The 22855-nt window shown below is 43.1% G+C and overlaps 1 protein-coding gene across 1 annotated transcript in view; it reads left to right on the top strand.

Moving 5' to 3' along the window:
* Window positions 1-22855, top strand: part of KATNBL1 (katanin regulatory subunit B1 like 1) — a 41516-nt gene that overhangs the window by 5160 nt on the left and 13501 nt on the right. Inside the window, exon 2 of the mRNA XM_065403783.1 lies at window positions 15218-15342. Coding sequence (XP_065259855.1) covers window positions 15232-15342 — 111 coding nt within the window. The 5' untranslated portion in view covers window positions 15218-15231. The remainder of the gene's footprint in view (window positions 1-15217; window positions 15343-22855) is intronic.

Raw genomic sequence — 22855 nt, 5'->3', positions numbered from 1 at the left:
CAAAATTGCTTATAAGTATTCTTTTAAGCAGACTGAATCAATCTTAGTTTTAATATTGCTTTCTTGTAAACATTGAGGGCCAAGGAGAAAGGTGACATTCTTTCTGCTTCATGTTTAAAATTAAACCTTAATTCCTGCCTTAATGCAAGTATTCACACTAATAATTTTTAATTAATGTTCATTGAACCCATAAATTATCATATCAAAATATGCAGTCTTGCAGATTGAACGTTCTCTCATCACTGTAATTTCAATATCTCAAGCTTCTAAACTAGAAGCCATTAACTACAATTTCCTAAGACTGAGGGAGAAAAATCTCTTAAAATTCCATGTTAAAGGCCACTATCCTCTCTTTAATAAACCAATTAGATATATTGTAAAACAAACCATAGGTTTCTTTCAGTTAGAATACTGGAGACAATCAACAATATGAAGTAATAACTAATATTTTCTCTTGGTTTTATTAGGTGACCAGTTACTTGCTATCTAAAATGCCTAAGGGTTTTTAATCTGGAAATATGTACTCATAGATATATTGAGTGGGCTTAAGAGTGTCTCATTTTTTAATACATGTTTGAAAAGATCTGTAGCTACTTGAAGCAGTGACTGTCTTTCTGTGTGTTGGGAAGGTACCTACAACAGCATGAATTTCCAAACAAACTTTCAAGTATCAGAGGGGTAGCCGTGTTAGTCTGAATCTGTAAAAAGCAACAGAGGGTCCTGTGGCACCTTTAAGACTAACAGAAGTATTGGGAGCATCTTAAAGGTGCCACAGGACCCTCTGTTGCTTCAAACAAACTTTGTTGATTTAGGCCTTGTCTTTGCTAGGAAAAAAGACGCTTCCTAAAACACATGAAAACCACATATTCCTAGTCTTCTAGAATTTTACCCCTTGTTGGTTACCATGTGGTAAAAAGACACCTTCCCCATCTTCCCCTATTGTGGACTCACCCGGTCACTCAAATATCTTTCCTTGCAATGCAAACACTAAAAAGCAAGGAATTACAGCTGCAGTGATATCTAATACAATATCGGTCTACAGTACTCCATTGTACTGAATGCTCTTTTTAAAATGCTGAATTTTAATTCAGGAATACTACTGCAGTCAGTGTATGCACATCAAACAATTTGAAAATAACATTACAGTGCACAGCCTTGGAACACACCATTTAAAGTAATACCAATTATAATGTTAAAATACAATATTGCACTAGGTAGGGGAAGAAGGCAAAGTGGATTACATATTCAATTTATTACCTTAGTAAAATCACAGACTACTGAACAAATTTATGCATAAATGTCTTCTATGTACATTCATAATATCATAAGTGATGCACTGTGGTGGAATTTTTTTTTTCCTTTTTCACTTTCTTGATGTGTGTGCTGAGGGTGATGGTATTGCCAAAAAGAATTTAGTGTCATTGCGGTAGCAAGGTAATGCTTGGAGATTGTTGGGTTGGATGGGACTGTTCCCTTAACTTATGATATTCTTGATTTTTAGTGTTTGTGTTGTGAGGAAATAATCTCAAATAACCTTAACTCAAAGTTAACAAAGCTTTCTGTGACCATTTATACTTAATGTTACATGTATATGTGGGGACAGAGGAGCTGTCTGTGGAGCTAGGAAAGTAATCAGATCTCCTCCATTTAAAACTGTGCACCAGGCAGAGAGAGATTCAGCCTATGTGCCAGCTTTCTTTGGTGGCGCACAAAGCTTTTTATGTGAAGTTGGGTGAACATGGAAGCCTAAAAAGCTTTGAGTGCTGGCTGGAGAAAGCTTGTTTTTAGACTTTCTGTGCCAGAAATGTAATGTTTCACACTGAAAATTGTCTTTTCCGAATTGTAGCAAAAAACTGTGGTATAGGCTACTTTCTAAGTTCATTAATGTGGTTAATTTATTAACTCTGTGGCTCTGGTTCTCCACTACGCCAATGGCTCGCAACCTTTCCAGACCCCTTTCAAGAGTCTGATTTGTATTGTGTACCCTCATGTTTCACCTCACTTAAAAACTTACAAAATCAGACAGAAAAATACAAAAGTGTCACAGCACGTTATTACTGAAAAATAGCTTACTTTCTCATTTTTACCATATAATTATAAAATAAATCAATTGGAATATAAATATTGTACACACATTTCAGTATACAGAGCAGTATAAACATATCATTGTCTATGAAATTTTAGTCTGTACTGACTTTGCCAGTGCTTTTTATGTAGCCTGTTGTAAAACTAGTTAGATGAGTTGATGTACTGCCTGGAAGACCTCTGCATACCCCTGGCTGAGAACCACTACACTACTGCTGCTAGGGGTTTGGAATGGGTCCCATATGAGGAGAGATTAAAGAGGCTAGGACTTTTCAGCTTGGAAAAGAGGAGATTAAGGGGGGATATGATAGACGTATATAAAATCATGAGTGATGTGGAGAAAGTAAATAAGGAAAAGTTATTTACTTGTTCCCATAATACAAGAACTAGGGGCCACCAAATGAAATTAATGGGCAGCAGGTTTAAAACAAATAAAAGGAAGTTCTTCTTCACACAGCGCACAGTCAACTTGTGGAACTCCTTGCCTGAGGAGGTTGTGAAGGCTAGAACTATAACAGCATTTAAAAGAGAACTGGATAAATTCATGGAAGTTAAGTCCGTTAATGGCTATTAGCCAGGATGGGTAAGGAATGGTGTCCCTAGCCTCTGTTTGTCAGAGGGTGGAGATGGATGGCAGGAGAGATTACTTGATCATTACCTGTTAGGTTCACTCCCTCTGGGGCACCTGGCATTGGCCAATGTCGGTACACAGGATACTGGGCTAGATGGACCTTTTTGATCTGACCCAGTATGGCCGTTCTTATGTTATGTTCTTAACCTCATCCTTGAGGATTTGCAAAAAAGAGAACACTTGGGTGGTATAAAGATGGTTTATTGCAGTGGTTCTCAAACTTTTGTACTAGTGACCCCTTTCACATAGCAAGCCTCTGAGTGTAACCCCCCCCTTATAAATTTAAAAACACTTTTTTTATATATTTAACACTATTATAAATGCTGGAGGCAAAGCAGGATTTGGAGTGGAGGCTGACAGCTTGTGGACCCGCCCCCCCCCCCATGTAATAACCTCACGACCCCCTCTGGGGTCCCGACCCCCGGTTTGAGAACCCATGGTTTACTGGCTGCGTGCTGGTCCCTGTTGGTGGCATGTCAAGGGAAGGGGACATAAAGTACAGTTAACTTCCTGGCTGCTGGAATGTCCCTTGTGGCTGTGGGAAGCCAGATGTATTCAGAGGGGCCATTAGACTCCTTAAGTTGCACTGGGGGGATGGCTCAGTGCCAAGGTGGGCCAGGATCATGGTGAGGGAATCGAGGCTACAACATGGCCAGCTAATGCTGCTTCAAACGTGTTGGCTTCTATTTAACAGAGCTTTTCAATTGTATTAAGCTAACACAATTGACAAATACACACTTTGCCTGACAAGGCAGGGCTTTTATCAGTATACTTTCTTATTGCAGGCAGCATCCACCACCCCAACCTCCAGCTAAACCTAACCTAACTTATAAAAAGTGAACAGACACTTAAATGGTTAAATGGCAATGCATTGACACTAAGTAGGATCTTGCTTAATTAGTGATACATACTTAGAGCTGGAATGTGTTTAATTGGGGTCAAACTGAAAGATGTAGAAATATGTTGCAGTTAAAATCACTGACATGCAAAAAATGTTGGTTTGGTATATTTCAATTGAGTTGGCTTAATGTGACTAAAAAGCTCTTTTAGGATATGTCTTCAGTGCAGTAGAAGACCTGCAGCTGGCCCTGGTCAACTGACTCGGGCTTATGGAACTCGGACGGCGGGACTAAAAATATCAGTGTAGATCAGGGGTTGGCAATGTTCGGCACGCGGCTCGCCAGGGTAAGCACCCTAGCGGGCCGGGCCAGATTATTTACCTGCTGACGCGGCAGGTTCGGCCGATCGCGGCCCCCACTCGCCGCGGTTCGCCGTCCCGGGCCAATGGGGGCGGCGGGAAGCCGCGGCCAGCACATCCCTCGGCCCGCGCCGCTTCCCGCTGCCCCCATTGGCCCGGGACGGCGAACCGCGGCGAGTGGGGGTCGCGATCGGCCGAACCTGCCGCGTCAGCAGGTAAATAAACTGGCCCGGCCCGCTAGGGTGCTTACCCTGGCGAGCCGCGTGCTGAACGTTGCCGACCCCTGGTGTAGATATTTAGGCCCGGGCCTGAACATCTTCTATACTGCTATTTTTAGCCCCGCAGATAAGACCAGGTCTCAGTGCTGTGGGGTTTTATTACTGTATAACAGACCCTAAATGCTCCTTAAGACTCAAGCTAATGTATTTGAAGTTGTCTTGGTCTGTACAGTTACTGTATCAATATTACTGTCAGTTAGGAATATGACTTTTTAACTAATATAGTTATATTTGTACACGCAGTGTGGGCATAATTGTGCTGGTATAAAGATGCTTTATATCAGAAGAGCTTATTCTCCTTCCTGCATAGCCTGTCTGAGTATTATTAATACATCACCAGTCGGGTAGTACCACTTTAACCCAAGTCGTACAACTTTTGTGTGTAGACAAAGCATGTGTTGTCTGAAACCATACTATATGGTCAGCTATGTTAGCCTGCATCTTAAAAAGCATTAAGAGGGCTTTTTAGACATACTAAGTAAACTCTGTTGCAAAACATCCCCGGTGTGCCATCAAGACAGAGCCTGAGCTCTCATAACAAATCTGGAATTTTTGAATTCTATGTTATACTGACCATCAGATCCACAGATGAATAAAAGTTTACACTGCTCTTTGGGCCAAGAAAGGAAAATAGTAATAATGCCACAGGAGGAAACTACAATAGCTACAATGGCGGAGGCCCATGCAGATATCACTCTGGGTATGTTCAATTTCTCCTTCTTTCACAATGTTTACTTTTAGACAGATTTTTATGTAATCTCAGATAAAGATAAAATTTTGCATGTGTTCATCACATAATTGCAGTGGCAAAATGCATCGTTGAAATGTGGATTGTGTTTCTGCATTGCTAGCTCTACTGGCCTAGAAGGAGGTATCTTTCTCAAGTTGAAGAAGCCAAAATCTATGTCAGTAGAGGCATCAAAGGGAAGGAATAAATTTGATTAGAGAATATTTAAAAATAAACGGTACAAAAGATTTGAAGAGTCAGTTGTCGATCATTGGGGGAACATACAGAGTATGGGGGGGGGGATGTTGTTATGTCGGGGTTGGCAGCACACATAATACATACAGACTGTGATGTCTCCAATGGGGGGGTAAGTGGTGGGCGAGATCAAAGCACAGTTGGTAAGTGGTGAGGGTCAATCATCCACATAGGGGGTACAAATAGTCATGGGTACAAGTAGGTGGGCTGGGTAATGGTGATGGGGCGACCCTCACGTGGTGGGATTCAGTTAGGTTGGGTAGGTTCGGGGTTCAGGGAAAAAGGCCCAGCGGAGGGGGTTAATAGGTCCCTTCCCCCTTGCGGGTGGGCGAGGTCTCCCCGGCTCACTCTTGGCATTGGCGGTGGCCGGTGAGGTTGGGTGAGTTCAGGGCTCAAGGGATAAGGCCCATCGGGGGGGGGGGGTATATAGGCCCCTTTCCCCTTGCGGGTGGGCGAGGTCCCATCGGCTCACTCTCGTTATCGGCGGTGGCCGGTGTGGTTGGGCTGGTTCAGGGCTCGGGGGGGGGGGGGGCGGTATGGGTCCCTTCCCCCTTGCGGGTGAGCGAGGTCTCCCCGGCTCACTCACTGAGTTGGCGGTGGCCGGTGAGGTTGGGTGGGCTCCGGGGGTAAGGTCCCGTAGGCTACCTCTGTAACAAGGCTCATCCTTCCTGTAGGTCCCTCTGATAGTGTTCTGTGGGGAAATAGATCCAGGAATGACTGTTGGCTGTGCCATATCCCTGCCCTCCACCCTCTGGTCCATAAGGCAGAACAGTGGAAATATCTGCAGAAACTTGTATAGATTTCCTGTCTAATCTTTGGTGCTCACTCCTGGGGAGATGGCTGTGGTTTAGTAATTGGAGGAGCCCCAGGCAGCATGGCTCATAGAGAAACCATGATATTAAGGTTTTGCAGGCAAATGGGCAGCAGCATGCAAGCACTGAGCCTCTTTTTGTGGCCTTTGCCACTAGTAAATTACAAGCAATCTGTTGGTTTAAGGGACTGAACTCCCAGCTTCTTCCATGTTGGGATGTGCATAAATCTTAGCCCCTAGTAAAAGAGTGAGGTGGGAACTGTAAATTAAAACCAGTGGGGAGTCTTCACCTCCCTGTGTAAATAAACTTCTATTATTAGGGCCCTACCAAATTCATGGTCCATTTTGGTTAATTTCACGGTCATAGGAATTTAAAAATCATAAATTTTATGATTTCAGCTATTTAAATCTGAAATTTAAAGGTGCTGTAATTGTAGGGGTCGTGACCCAAAAAGGGGTTGGGGGACCTGCCTTCAGAGCTGGGCAGCTGGAGAGCGGGAGCCCAGCTCTGCAGGCAGACCCCTGCCAGCAGCAGCGCAGAAGTAAGGATGGCATGGTATAGTATTACCATCCCATGCCACCCTTACTCCTGCGCTGCTGCCTGCAGAGCTGGGCCCTCAGTAAGCAGCCATCACTCTCCAGCAACCCAGCTCTGAAGGCAGGAGCAAGGGTGGCATGGTATGTATGGTATTGCCACCCTTACGTCTGCACTGCTGCTGGTACGGTGCTGCCTTCAGAGCTGGGCACCCAGCCGCCGCTCTCTGGCCACCCAGCTCTGAAAGCAGGGCAGAAGTGATACCTCTCCCCCCCCCCCCCAAAAATAACCTTGCAGTCCTCCCTGCAACTTTTTGGGTCAGGCCTCCCAATTTGAGAATTGCTGGATCCCCCATAAAATCTGTATAGTATAGGATAAAAGCACACAGAAGGGAGACCAGATTTCACAGTCCGTAACGTGTTTTTCATGGCCGTGAATTTGGTAGGGCCCTATCTATTAGTTTCTAAGGTGCCACAAGTACTCCTGTTATTATGAAGCAGTTACTAAATTGGAATGTTAAACATAGATAATTAATATCAATGTGAATATTTGTCCTTTGTTATTGTAATTAAATAATGGCATGGGGTGTACAGTTGTCTTTTTATAGGCACTTATGTGCTTCAAACAACTAGAAAATAAAAGACATGGACTGGCAGGGAATTCTGCTCGCAGGCAGCAAGTAACTTTAAAAAGGGGGGAGGGGGCGGGGGGAGGAAGAGCAAGAAAGCACGTAAAAATATTGCACTAGTGTTACTTGCAGGCGTAGTCTGTAGCAGACAATGATCCTAGGAGGAAGTTTGCCTTCAAATCAGGAAGCTGAAAGGTGTACTATCAATTTAACATTTTTTTTAGAATTTAAAAAACAAAACAAAACAAAACACCTTTTTGCTCCTCTGTTTATAGTGGGATCTCCTCAGTCTTTCTGCCTTGTTAACTGACTATACAAAGTGCTGTCAATTGCACAAAGTAAACAAATTGAAAAATAGGTTTTTTTCCCACTAACTTCTGTTTTAATAATCTTAGTTGTAACAGTAATAGGAGCAACACTTTCAGGCAAATATAACTTCAAGTTGAGCATCCCTTTTTAAAAGCACTTAGCACATGCTGAATGAAGTAGGCGATTGACGGCCCATAACCCAAACTCATTGTGTGAGGGGTGGGAAAAGGACACAACCCTACCTACTTCTGTGACATAATTACAGGTGAAAGTAATATTACAAAAAAGTGCTCCTTTTCATCTTGGTCACAGATAAGTAATATCAAAATAACTGCAGTCTGATCTGTGAGAGAGCCTGGATCCAGCTGCACAGGGCTGTTGCAGAAGTCACAGAAAATCACGGAATCCGTGACTTCTGTGACAAACACGTAGCCTTACCCACGAGAAGTAATTGCATGTTCAAAGTTTCATCTTGATTTCTCACATTTCTTAACTCTTCATGATTCTTATACTTTTGGTATATTATGAATACTTGTGATGTAAATTTACGCTAATAATATAGATACTAAGTTTGTGTTGAATGGATGTAAATCTAGGTCTAAAATTAGTTATTTATAATCAAGTACAGTTGAGGAGCACAGGTTGTGTGTGCAGATGGTAAGATACACAAGCATCAGAATCTTAGTTTAATGTTGACCATACTCAACATTTTTATTAAGCAAAACTAAAATGGTCTATTATAAATGTGATAAGTGAATGTTTCAGATATGTTGCAAAGCATAGTTAACGTTTTATAAATGTGATCAACTCCAATAGCTAATTAAGTATGTAGTCGCCTACCTTGAGAAATATATAGTAAAACAAATGACAGGCGGAGATTTTGTATGGGCTTTTTGTCTGAAATTTCAGGGACCAGCATGCTTTTCTCGATATCCAGATGAACATACATCATTAATTTTATTTTCTACTACTATTTCTCCTGAAATCCACCAACCTATCTGTTACCTAAATGAGTCTCTTCCAAATGTAGCGGTAGTGTATGCTAGTCTTTTCCCAGTCAGATCTGCATAGGTTTTAATTTTAAATGATAAATCTTCACATTGCAGACTTCCAGTTCATTTCAATTAGTATCTGAAACTCTTCTTTTTAGATTTGAGCAATTAATGGGAAAATCTATTGCAGCTGACTCCAGCTAAAATGGTGATCAGAAATCACAAATGGAATAGCCACAATAACTTTTGAAGAGCAGTATAAGCTAATTTTAGTAGAAAATACAAAAAGTTTTTTATATACCAAGTTTCTGATAATAGCGAAGTGAAACACTTCAGGTATGTACTCCTGCAAAGTGCTTCTAGAACTTGTAAGCAGGGCATCTGTTTCTTGATTTGCCCAATTTTGCACAAAATGTCTTGGATAGAAACCTGTAATAGAATTCAGTTTTTGGACTCTGTAGGGATGCCTGAATCCTGGCTACACTGCATCTTCTACCAGTAGATAATTGTAAGTCCCATTTTTGTCAGGGTGACCAAGCCAAAGTCCTGTACCTTAAGTATGAGACTCTTTCCTCTAGGAATGTCATGCTCTACATCAAGTGACTTGGACAAATGTTAAATAAGTAGTAAGTATAAAACTCAGCTGACTAGCACACACGCTAACACCCAAACCAGAGCACTATTCCTGTTGTGAGCAGTCTGACAGAGGGTTTGTCTTCACTGCAAAGTTAACTCAGGTTATAACTCGTGTAGCTCTGAGTCTGACTCCATCCACGCAAAAATCTGAAACTCAAGTGTGGTGCTTTAAACAGGCTAGCTGGCCTGTCAGGGGGTATAGATTGAAGCTCAAGTGCTGCTACTACTACTACTGCCTGCTGTGTGGACAGAGTGGTGATTTTTTTTTTCAAATCTAGACACACATATACACATTTATGATCTATCCTGTTAGAAATGAACATTAATTCAAAAAAAGAACAGGAGTACTTGTGGCACCTTAGAGACTAACAAATTTGTTAGTCTCTAAGGTGCCACAAGTACTCCTGTTCTTTTTGCGGATACAGACTAACACGGCTGCTACTCTGAAACCATTAATTCAAAAGGCATTTTCTGCAACACCTTAAAAAATATTGTTAGCATTTAATAGGCCAATGGTGTCCCAAATACTCTTAAGACAGTAAAGGAAGCTGACTCATAAGTGTGAAGTAATTGAGCACAGCTGACAAATTTTCATGGCCCGAGTCTTTGCAAAAGGCTTAAAAGCTGCAGATGTGCATCCAAAGGACCAAGAAATCTCCAATAATCAATACCTGTAAAATCGAAATGCAGTTGGGCTCTAACATTATGAATTTTGTCAGTGAAAGATAAGTTATTATTTATTATTAAAGGAGTTCATGTTGAGCATTAGTGCAACATGCAGAAATGATTCAGCAGTGCTAAATTCGGTTGCTGGACAAGTTACCCTTTTGGCGATAAATTAAAAATGGTCATTACTTAAAGCCTCCTTGTGCTCTTTGTTAAATCTGAAAGTGAATGATAAGACCAGATGCCCTCGACTGGAATTCTGATCTGTGACAATTTTCAGTTGCTTTTAAACCATGAACTGTGCTCTCCTTAGGGAGTGACAGTCAATGACACTTTTTCATCTGACTCTTATAAACATTAATGTGGTCGTCAGTGGAGTTTGGCACTTGATTTAATATGGGGGAATCAACAAGAACATCTGTGTTTGCGAACAGATACTATGAATGTTATAGTGGAATGGAAGCTGAGAAATAGAAGAAATGGCTGATTTTAAAATAAACTAGGGATGAAGGTTTAATATATTAAGTGGAATGACACTAAACAATGTAAAATACAAAAAAGCCATGTAATGTGCTCTTAGAGGTTTATGTTCTATAATAAATTACTAGTATGCCAATATCTGAAGTGACCAAGTCTCATCATGAATTTTCAAGGTGACCTGAAGAGTAGTAAAGAGCACAGGAGTGCTAGAACAGGGGAGGCCAAGGGCCATGGCCCTCCTACTTTTTGCCACGGGCCGGCCCCTTGCCCCTCCTCTTACAGCAATGAAACCAGCAGGTGGTTAAATGGCAGTTGGGGAGAGGGAAGATGTGGCAGATCCCTGAGCAACTATCCCCCAAAGACATCAAATGTTAAAGTATGGCTTCAGGCTGCTGCCCATTACCCCTTCTCTCTGTTCAAGATAGCAAAAAAACTTAGGTCCCACATGAGGAAAGAGAGGTTGACACGTCATACAACACTCAATAGGCTTGTGCACCTGGGTTTAGTTCTACGTTGTTAATAAAACTCAACATCTTTAGGTGGGTTTCAGCTTTTATTATGAAAGGTTTGCATAGATCAAATAAGATAATGCTTTCAGATTTAAGTGTGCTCTCTCCCTGACACTTGCATGTAACTTTCATCAATCTTAATTTATTATGTGCAAGTTACTGTTTTGAACTAATAAGACTGGGCTGCTCTCTTGTCAAAAAGAGAATATTTAAAAATAATCCAAGTGTCTAGATTCCAAACTGTTGTCTGTGACCCTTCTAAATGATGTATCAAAACATAAAACTAATAATTCTGTACAAGATAATTATAGTAGCAGTGACTTGAGCATCGAACTGTCTACCTCCTGAAGGGTAATGGAACTGTAAGCATTAACTAAAAATGGTAGAAGTATGGTATTTGGTCACTTTAGATTTAAATTCTAAACATTCCAAAGATCCACACTGAAGGGAGGGAGGGGGGCAAAGCAGGGGTTATGTGGGTTTGTTTTGAGTTTTTATTTATTTTTGTTTTTGGTTTTTTTCCTGTTTAATGAATGAGATTTTCATCCTAGAATTAAGACATCATTTGGTCTATTGGAACAATTGCACTGTTGAACTGCAACCCGGGTAAACATGTTCTTAGATTAAAGGTGAACTGAATTTCTTCTTTTGAAAGCATAGTTGCAAAAAATGGCGTACTTTCTTAATCCAAACCACAAATATAATCTTAAAGTTACAATAAATATACCTTAATGGAGAAGCTTGCCATGGCCTACATGTACAGTTGTGTGCCTTTCTTGTAAAAATTAATGGCAGCATGAAGAGAGCCTGCATTTCTTATGCTTGTTTTGAGGCTGTCAGATTTTATAGAACAGAACCTTGAACTTGGATTTTAGTGTGTAAGTAAAAGGGGAATGGATTCTTCAAATATTTTGTTCTAAAATGTATGTATTCAAAATTTGTCTATTCATATCTCTTATAATACATACAAAATGTTAATGACCCTAATTATTAAAAGTATTTCAGTTTATATGAACTTGTTTAGTTTTCTTATTATCCATTTGGTACTAATAGTTCTTAAAGATTGGCTGTAGTTATGTAAATACTTAGTTTTGGAATAACTGAAATGTGAGTAGTCCACTTGGGTAATATAGCACCTGAGTAGGACCTGCAAGTAAGTATGGTGAAAAGTTAGATGTTTGGAGCATCAACATACTTGTCTTTGTACAGATATCATTGTAAAATCTTTAATTCTTATCAAATGAGTGTCTTGAAAATTGATTAGCTTTAATAATAGTTTGTTACGAGCACCAAAGTCCCTTAAAAACCCTGACCTAACTTTTGTTTCTAGCATTTTTTTAAACATCTAGCTTAAAAAAACATGATTTTCTGCACAGACATTGTATTCCAAACTTCACACTGGAGCAGTTTTATAACTGTTAAAAGGTCCAGAAAGTAGATTTATGATAGCAAGAGATCACTTATAAATATATGATCATCTCAAAAGGAAGATACAGTATTATAATTAAATAAAATTCCCAATTAATGCAATTCAAAAACAATGGCTAAAGTCTGGCAACTGAGAAATGAAGCTAAACCGCATTAAGGCCACTTTAATTCTGAGTGAGAGTGTTCACACAGTGATTTAATGTGGTCTAACTAATCCACTTCAGATTCACACCCTTAGTTATTTCAGATTAACTTTCCTGGATATCCCCAGATTATCTTCCTACTACAATGGTACTGTAGGGGTCGGCAACGTTCGGCTCGCGGCTCGCCAGGATAAGCACCCTAGCGGGCCGGGCCAGTTTATTTACCTGCTGACGCGGCCAGCACATCCCTTGGCCTGCGCCGCTTCCCGCTGCCCCCATTGGCCCGGGACGGCGAACCGCGGCGAGTAGGGGCTGCGATCGGCCGAACCTGCCACGTCAGCAGGTAAATAAACTGGCCTGGCCCGCTAGGATGCTTACCCTAGCAAGCCGCGTGCTGAACGTTGCCGACCCCTGTGCTATTGTATCAACAGCTTTCACAGAGCTTGTGTGTTGTTGTTTTTATTATTATTTTATTGATCAGCATATAATATACTTATGATTGATTTAAGACTACTTAATTAGGTTTATGCTGTAGGGCATTAATTTCTAACTGTGCCACTGGTGGCTTTCTTATATCTTTAATTTTTGCATATTACATATACATTTACGTAACAGGTAATGTAAAAGGCACTGCATTTAAATATTCTGTTTAATAGTAGTATCTAATTATTGCTCATTTTATTACACCATTTGTGTGAAAGAATACTGTCAGGAATAGATTACATAAGGAACAAAGATGCTTATGTTCACATCTAACAGTGAAACAAGCAAGTTTTTTCCACAGTAAGCAGTAGTCACAGCTCACCTCCTGCCCACATATTGTCAGTTGTCATGGGTTTGTAGGCATCACAGCAGAGGCTAGTCTTAATTTAATGCTAGTGAAAGGTGCCAGACACAGATCTCAATTTATCTCGAGAATGGGTACAGTGCAAACAGTAGAAGTCTAAATGTCACCAGCCTACCTTGCCACAGCATTTCAACCTTCATCTACAGCAGGGGTGGGCAAACTTTTTGGCCTGAGGGCCACATCTGGGTATAGAAATTGTATGGCAGGCCATGAATGCTCACGAAATTGGGATTGGGGTGTGGGAGGGGGTGAGGGCTCTGGCTGGGGGTGTAGGCTCTGGGGTGGGGCCAGAAATGAGGAGTTCAGGTTGCAGCGGGGGCTGCGGGCTCTGGGTTGGGGCTGGGGATGAGGGGTTTGGGGTATAGGAGGGTGCTTCGGGCTGGGATCAAGGGTTTCGGAGGGCAGCAGGGGGGTTGGGGCGCGGTGGAGTGGCTCAGAGGTGCAGGCTCTAGGCAGCGCTTATCTCAAGCGGCTCCTGGAAGCAGCAGCATGCCACATCCCCCTCTGGCTCCTACACGGAGGCGAGGCCAGACATTTCTGCTGCGCGCTGACCCGTCTGCAGGTGCCTCCCCTGCAGCTCCTATTGGTCGCAGGTCCTGGGGCGGCGCTTGGGGCAGGGGCAGCATGCGGAGCGGAGCCCCCTGGCTGCCCCTAGGCGTAGGAGCCAGACGGGGGACATGCCGCTGCTTCCAGGAGCCACGCGGAGCGGCCCCCGACCTTGCTCCCCAGCGGGAGCTCGAGGGCCGGATTAAAATGGCTGGTGGGCCTGGGCCGTAGTTTGCCACCCCCTGATCTACAGACTGCCTTCTAAGGGTGAAGGGGGAGAGTAGCCTCCTTGAACTTTCTCTGTTGAAGCTGCTAACAAATATAGTGATTGTAATATTTTATGAACAAATAACAAACTAATTTCCCATCATATTTTTAATACTTGTTTGTTTAATCATTAGAACTTCAGTTTGTTTAAACCGTAAAGTTCTTCTTATGGGCTGGTATCTAACATACTGTAAGATATTGTAACCTTATGAATGCATTCTTCTGCAGTGGATTTTCCGTGTGTAGATAAATACCACATTCTCTGGTTCATGGATTTCTTTGATGTGGTGTCCTATTCATAATAAACTTGTCATTTTTCTGTAATATTGTATGCAGCAAGTAAAAATTTAAACATCCCTGGTAAGCACTTTCTACAGAACTGTTTGGCTATTGTACTTATTACTGACAAATACTTGCATCTCTCTACAGTGGGCATGTTCTTCTAGGCAATGTATGGGGGGGGAAAGCTATAGGTTTTAAATGAAAGGCATTACCCGGTGTCTATTTATAACCTAATGTTGCATGCTAAAAACTAGTAGTGAAAAGATTTTAAAGATCAGTGAACTTGAAGCTGGCACCTACCTACCAAATGTGGGTAGGTCTTTGTTATGGGTGACTTACATTTTGAGCCTATCTAACTTCCTCCTTCCCCTCCACTCACCCCCCCTCCCCATTTTGTCTTCCCTCTTGCATAGAGCTTAGATGTTCTTTCTTCCCTTCTGAATCTCTTGCATCCAATTGCTGTCTGTGTTTTCTTTCCTGGTAGAATTGTTTAGATTTTCTTCCAGATGATAGCCCTGTGAGCTAGTAGCAGAAATGATTAACTTGAAATCAAGTTTGAAATCAAATTAACACTTTTTTCATAAAATATTAGCCATGCAGTTTTGTTAATTACTTATTGTTGCAAGGTGTTTATCCAAAGTTTGTTGTTTTGTATGGCAGCACCAGTCTCCCAAGTGCCTTAGATAAGGTTCCTCCCACTAAATGCTTACAAATAAAGTAGACAAAGGGTGGAACGTCATATGTTCTCAATGACTGCCACCAGTGATAAGACCTCATTTTAATGTCTGCTAAATGATGGCACCCCTAAATTTTGTAAATTACCCAGTATGTTTTGTGGATTTGTATAGTTATTTTTAATTGTCGTAACAATCTCTAAGATCTGTAGGTAAAAAAACTGAATTTTTAAAATTCACTGACATTTAAAAATTCAATTCCCTAATTTGTAAATTGTCTTGAAAACTAGGGATTTAGGAGATTATGGCATCTGAAGCCCACAATGTTAGAAAATGGAACCTGTTGCATACCAAGGGTCGTCACATTGATCTCAGAAAAAGGATCTCTCATTCCACTAATAAGAACATGAAGGAGGTAAGTTTATTTACTTTGTTACTATTTCCTCGGGTAAACTTATTTACCTAAAACTATAAATTTGATGCTGTTTAATTTAGCTGTAACTTTAAATCGATGCAGAGATTTTTGTCCCAAGATTATAATATATATAATCCTAACAAAAAAAGCAGCAAATACAAATCAGCTCTCCAACAAGACACCATTACAAAATCAAAATCTCCCTATGCTGAGAATGTCAAAAGAAACCAAGCCCCAGTCACCTCAGCCCTCCCCAGATGTCTGTATGAAAAGATGGGGTTTGCAACATTAAATGAAGGTCAACAAATTTGTGCGCTTCCCACCAAGATGGGGGAGTGAGTCCAAAGTTGAGGGCCCTCGTGGAGATTCCTACCACTGGAGACTCTTATAAAACCAAGAAAGCTCCAGCTTAAACACATCCACTGATCAAGGTAGTATTGCATGGAAAGAGAACCAGTCTCGTAGATAGGGCTTTGTAGGTCCAAAACACCTTAAATAAAACCTAGAAGCCAAAAGGTACCCAGTGCAAACCATGGAGCTTAAACAAGTTTGCCACCACATTGTACAGTAACTTCAGTTTCTGAATAGCTCTAAGATGCAGCACTATCTAGGGTTCTGCAATAGTTAAATCTAGAGATGAGAGAGGCATTGACAGCAAAGTCAGCATCTGGACCTGCCTGGAAGAAAGCAGTCCTCTGGTTACTGCTGCAATTTGATAATCTAAAAGCAGCTGGGAATCTAAACAGACCCCATGTCAAAAACTTCTATAACAAATTACAGACATAAGCCTTCAACTAGGAAAGTGGGCATCACCTTAGACATCATCTGGCAGTTTTTTCCCAAACCACCGTAATCCTTTGTAGTCTCATCTGTATTGAGTCTCAACCAGTTTCCTGACATCATCTCACCCAAACACTGAGATATGTTCCACCACGCTCTTCAAGCTGGACACAAAAGGGGAATACACCTCTACCCCGATATAACACGAATTCGGATATAACATGGTAAAGCAGTGCTCCGGGGGTGGGGGGCGGGGCTGCGCACTCCAGCGGATCAAAGCAAGTTTGATATAATGCGGTTTCACCTATAACGCGGTAAGATTTTTTGGCTCCCGAGGACAGTGTTATATCGGGGTAGAGGTGTATCAATTATACTGAAATGAAGAGACTATGAAAATGGCTACATGGAAGTTGCAGGATGTACATTATTCTGGAGAGGGTACCTGAAAGGTGCTTCATTTGTATCAAGTGCCACCTGATAGATGCAATGGAAGAGAATATCTAAGGGTTAGTTTCTAGCTGAATCTCCATGGTTGAGTTTTTAAGGGGATTTGAGCAGATGATGAAGGGAAGGAGAGAAGAGGCTGAAGGGAAAACACAAGACTTGCAGATGCATGCTGGACCATAGAACTATGAGGGTAGACTGCTGGATGAGGAAAGTGGCCAGTGGAAGTATGTAACTATGAGAACAAGGCAGAGGAAAATACCTGTTAGTGAAGGAGAAATAGAGCTACGAACAGTTGTGCTGACCTGGAAAATGAAGGGGCACAGCAGGCAGTAACAGAAGATGAGAGAGCAAGAAAGAAGAGAAGAGTGGCTAGTCCTACAAGAAGAGAGACATAGTTTGTAACCCCAGGAGAGTAGAGGATGACTTGAAGACTGTAAGTAAGAACAGAAGACAAGAAGACTGCATCCAGAAAGAACAAATGGTGGAAGCCCAGAGAATTGCACCAACACCAGGAAGAGGCAGGTCTACATGACTGGGGTCTGCCTACTAAGAAGAGGAGGCAGGCTTGTCACCAGAGCTGATCTGGAGAAAAGAAGGGTGTGTTGTCTGCTGGGATCTAAGATGTGGACCTGAGTCTGAAGAGGATCCTACTGGGAGCAGGAAAGAATCCATTGCTTATCCTTCAGATGGAAACAAAGGAGCCTGCTACAGTCTCCCTGGGATACATCAAAGAAGACTACACCAGGCTGGGGAAGTCACTTAAAGAAGTGGAAGCTCAGTTAAATTTCAGTGGGATTCTATCTGTCCCTGGAGAAAGAGAGCGTAAGCGAGATAAGACTGACTATCAACCTGTCAGTAGTTCAGGCATTGGTGCTATAAGGAGAGCTTAGGGATGTTCTGCCATTGAGAGGCACAACCGATTTAAAAGAGCTTTAACTTAAGAATTTGGGGGAGATGTTCATGCAGTCTCCACACCTGATTCTAATATTGAGCAGGAGGAAAATCAAGTAACAAAGGATACAGCAATGGAAAAAGGAACAATACGTGGTAGGAGAATGGACAAAAGAGGAAAGATGGTGCCAGTACCAATAACCACAACAGGTAGAAGATACTGTCAGTAAAGTGACTGCAGGAAATGAAACCAGATGATATAGGGATAATGAAGAAACAGTGGACAGTCATGACTGGAATATAGGTATTGAAGAGTATGTGCTTTCAGGAAAGACAGAAATAAAAGTAAAGGTGGTGGAGTAGCATTGTATACTAATGACTAGGTAGACTGTAGAGAAATTATAAGTGATGGAATGGGTAAAACAGAGTCTGGGACAAAATCACTTTGTGGAAGAAAAAGGAAGAGCCTCCCCCCGGGATAGTGCTTGGGGTTTGCTACAGACCCCCAGTATCCAATCTGGATATGGTTAGAACTTTAATATTTTAATGAAAAAATATTAGTGGGAATTGTGTAATTATGGGAGACTTAATTTCCTAGATATAGATTGGAGGACAAGTGCTACTAATGGTAGAGCCCAGATATTGCTGGAGGTGCTAGCCAACAGCTTTGTTCACTAAATAGTCACCGAATCAACAAGAGGTGATGCCATTTTAGATTTAATATTGGTAAGTAGTGAGGACATCCTTGGTTCAAGTGATCTTGAATTCATTTGATTTAAACTAAATGGAAGGATAAATATAGGACTGCAACTAGGGTCCTTAATTTCAAAAGGGCAAACTTTAAAAATGTAAGGGAATTAGTTAGGGAAGTGGACTGGACTGAAGAACTCAAGGATCTGAATGTGGAGGAGGCTTAGCATTTAGTTTCTGCAACTTTAAATCAAAATTGCCGAAACTATCTGGAGCCTGCATCCCAAGCAAGGGAAAAATATTCATAGGGAAGGGTTGCTGATCAACCTAGGTGAACAAACATCTCAAACAAGAGAAAGCAGAATGCCAACAATGAGTGGAAGGAGGTGTGGATCAGCAGGTAAAGCTCTTGGAGGCCAGAAAGTGTAGAGAGAAATTGAGAACTGCCAAAAGCCACGTAGAGCTGGACCTTGCAAATGAAATTAAAATCAATAGTTTAAAAAAAAGAAAACAAGGAAAGAAGTGGAACCACTAAGCACCGAGGATGGGGTGGAGATGAAAGATAATCTAGGTATGGCCCAACCCCTAAACAAATACTTTGCCTCAGTTTTTAATAAGAGTAATGAGGAGCTTGAGGACAGTGGCAGGGTAGCTTATGGGAACAAGGATATGCTGATAACGATCCAAAGCAGTGCAGACCAACACATGTTCATGTTCATCATCTGAGTCAGATGCCATCAGAAAAAGGTTGATTTTCCTTTTTTTGTGGTTTGGGTTCTGTAGTTTCTGCATCGGAGTGTTGCTCTTTTAAGATTTCTGAAATCATGCTCCATACCTCATCCCTCTCAGATTTTGGAAGGCACTTCAAATTCTTAAACCTTGGGTCACGTGCTGTAGCTATCTTTAGAAATCTGACATTGGTACCTTCTTTGCGTTTTGTCAGATATGCTGTGAAAGTGTTCTTAAAACGAACAACGTATGTTGGGTCATCATCTGAGACTGCTATAATATTAAATACAGAATGCGGGGAGGAGACATACTATTCTCCCCCAAGGAGCTCAGTCAAAATGTAATTCATTCATTCATTCATCTTCGAGTGCTTGCTCATGTCCATTCCATATTAGGCGTGTGTGCTCGCCACTTGCACCGGTGCCAGAAGTTTTTCCCTTAGCAGTATCCATAGGGGACTGGCTGTGGTGCCCTCTGGAGTGGCGCTTGCATGGCGCGGTATAAAGGGCGCCACCGGCTCCCCCAACCCTCAGTTCCTTCTTGCTGCCAGTGACGGTGCTGGAACATCTGCTGCTTCGGCTAGCGTTGTCTTGTCTCGTTCTCTGTTCACACAAACTCTGTAGAACTTGTAGTATAGTTGTAGATAGTTACTGTTACAGTTAGTTACCCCAGTAGTAGTTTTTTAAGTCTTTGTAGTCCCGGACAGGACTCAGCTGGGGGACAGGGCATGCCCCAGTCCCAAGGCTTTAAGCCCTGCGTTCACTGTAAACGGCCTATGTCCGTCAGCAATCCACATACCAGCTGCCTAAGGTGCTCAGGCGAGGGGCACGTAAGCGACAAGTGTCGTATCTGCAAGTCCTTTAAACCTAGAATGAAAAAGGCGCGCGAAACTTATCTAATGGCACTCCTAATGGAGTCGGCACTCACTCGGGCAGTCCAACTCCGCACCAAGCACTGTTGCCACTCCGCCAGCGCCATCCACAAGCCAGCCCTGGTCTCCCTCCATGGTCATGAAGCCGAAGAAGAATGTGAGGGGACGATCTCCTACTCCCCGTAAGGGAAAGGAGCGGGCTGGGGGCAAGCCAGGGCAGGCAGGGACACTCGGGGGAGGCGCACGGGGGCTGCAGGTGGGGCCAGGGGATGCTTGGGGCCAGGGGATGCTTAGGGCGAGGCGCACGGGGGTGGGGGAGAGACCCAGCCCCAAACATTGGTGGAGCCCGTCCCCCCAGGCCCTGAATTTGCTGGAGCCCGGGCACCACGGGCCCATACAACTCCCTTTATACCCTTGAAAGATCGCTATGTGGAAGTATGCGTCCCTCAAGTTGCGTCCATCCAGTCTCCTGGATCCAGGGAGGGGATGATAGAAGCCAGGGAGACCATGCAGAACTTTAGCTTCTTTAGGTACTTGTTGAGGTCTCTCAGGTCCAGGATGGGTCACAGACCGCCCTTGGGATTAAGAAATACCAGGAATAGAACCCCTTGTTCCTGTACTTGAGAGGAACTTCTTCCACCGCACCCAGTTGCAGCAACCCCTTTACTTTCTGCGCGAGGAGACTCTCATGAGAGGGGTCCCTGAAGGGGGGGTAGAAAGGAACTGCAGGGTATAACCCTGCTCCACTGTACTGCGGACCCAACAGTCCGAAGTTATAGCCCTCCAGGCAGGGAGGAGGAGGGAAAGGCAGTTGGAGAACACCGGGAAAGATGGATCCGGAGAAAAGTCTGGTAGGCCGCCCTCAGGTGCACCCTCAAAACGACCATTTGGCCTCTTGCTTGTTACGGGTCAAGCCCGACTGAGCAGAGGGCGGAGGCGGGTGGCTGGGGTGGCACTTATAGCCCTTGGGTCGTTTGTGGGGCTGGTCCTGCCGAGGCTGGTTATCATGATCGCCCCGGCCTGGCCTCGCCAGCACTGGTTCGGCATGCTCATGAACCTGGCAGCAGCCCCTGCCCAACCGACCGGACCTGCTGTCACAGGACCACAGTCGGCTCTTGCACCCCAACCTCGTGTCCCTCCACCTCTTGGCGTGGATGCTGTGTGGCTAAATATGGAGGAGCGGACCTGCTCAGATGAAGTCCAGCGGGTCCTCCTGGGGAGTAGGAAGCCCTCAACCAGACTGAATTACCTGGCCAAGTGGACGAGGTTTTCCTGCTGGGCGTCCAAGCATGTCATCTCTCCCTCATGCTCTTCCATACAATCTATCTTTGACTACCTGCTTCATCTGAGGAACCAGGGCCTGGCACACTCTTCCATTAGAGTGCATCTCGCGGCCATCTCTGCTTTTCACCCGCCGATCCAGGGCCAAATGGTGTTTTCTCATGACGTGACAGTCAGATTCTTGAGAGGCCTCGAGAGACTCTCTCCGCAGGTACGGTTCCCTGTCCCACAGTTGGATCTTAACTTGGTCTTCTCCAGGCTCACAGGCCCACCCTTTGAGCTGCTGGGATCCTGCTCCCTTTCCCACCTGTCATGGAAGGTCACTTTCCTGGTGGCAGTGACATCAGCAAGGCAAGTCTCAGAGATTAAAGCCTTGACCTCAGAACTGCCATACACAGTCTTCTACAAGGACAAGGTCCAGTTGAGATCCAACCTGGCCTTCCTGTGGAAAGTGGTATCTACTTTCCGTATGAACCAGGACATCTTCCTCGTGGTGTTTTGTCCTAAGCCACACAAAACCAGTGAGGAGAGGTGGCTGCACGCCCTGAATGTCTGAAGGGCCCTGGCTTTTTACCTAGAGCGTACCAAGCTTTTCCATAAATCGACTCAGCTCTTCATTGCCACAGCAGATAGGATGAAGGGCCTTCCGGTGTCCTCACAGAAGATTTCCAACTGGATCACCTCTTGCATACGGACCTGTTATGATCTAGTGGGGGTCCCGCCACCGCCGATTTATCAGAGCCCACTCGACTAGAGCTCAGCCGCCTTCCTCGCACACATCCCTATCCAGGACATCTGTAGAGCCACGACGTGGTCCTCTGTCCACATGTTCATGGCACATTATGCCATCACTCAGCAGGCCAGAGACAACGACGGGTTCAGCAGAGCTGTTTTGCAATCTACATGTCCATGAAGTCCTACCTGCCTCCAGGGGTACTGGTTGGGAGTCACCTAATATGGAATGGACATAAGCAAGCACTCGAAGAAGAAAAGACAGTTACCTTTTCTGTAACTTATGTTCTTCGAGATGTTGCTCATGTCCTTTCCACAACTCGTCGTCCTTGAACCTCCTTCCCTACTATCAGAATTTCTGGCAAGAAGGAACTGAGGGTGGGGTGAGCCAGCAGCGCCCCTTATATCGCACCATAAGGGCACCACTGCAGAGGGCGCCAGAGCCAGTCACCTACGGATACTGCTATGGGAAAAACTTCCAGCACCAGTGCATGTGGCGAGTACACACACCTAATATGGAATGGACATGAGCAACACATCTCAAAGAACACCAGTTACAGAAAAGGTAACTGTTTTTTGTTTTGTTTTGTTTTTGTTTTTGTTTTTAACAAGTGTCATCAGCATGGAAGCATGTCCTCTGGAAGCATGAAGGGGCATACGAATGTTTAGCATATCTGGCACGTAAATACCTTACAATGCCAGCTACAAAACTGCAGTGTGAATACCTGTTCTGACTTTCAGGTGACATTGTAAATAAGAAGCGCAGCAGTATCTCCCGTAAATGTAAACAAACTTGTTTGTTTTAGCAATTGGCTGAATAAGAAGTAGGACTGAGTGGACTTGTAGGCTCTGAAGTTTTACATTGTTTTGTTTTTGAGTGCAGTTATGTAACCAAAAAAATCTACATTTGTAAGTTACACTTTCATGATAAAGATACTGCACTATAGTACTTGTATGAGGTGAATTGAAAAATACTATTTCTTTTGTTTATAATTTTACAGTGCAAATATTTGTAATAAAAATAATATAAAGTGAGTACTGTACACTTTGTAAATTAAATCAATATATTTGAAAATGTTGAAAAACATCCAA

This window comes from Emys orbicularis, chromosome 4 (assembly GCF_028017835.1).
Source record: "Emys orbicularis isolate rEmyOrb1 chromosome 4, rEmyOrb1.hap1, whole genome shotgun sequence".
Classification (NCBI taxonomy): domain Eukaryota; kingdom Metazoa; phylum Chordata; order Testudines; family Emydidae; genus Emys; species Emys orbicularis.
This window is presented reverse-complemented; position numbering and strand designations above follow the sequence as displayed.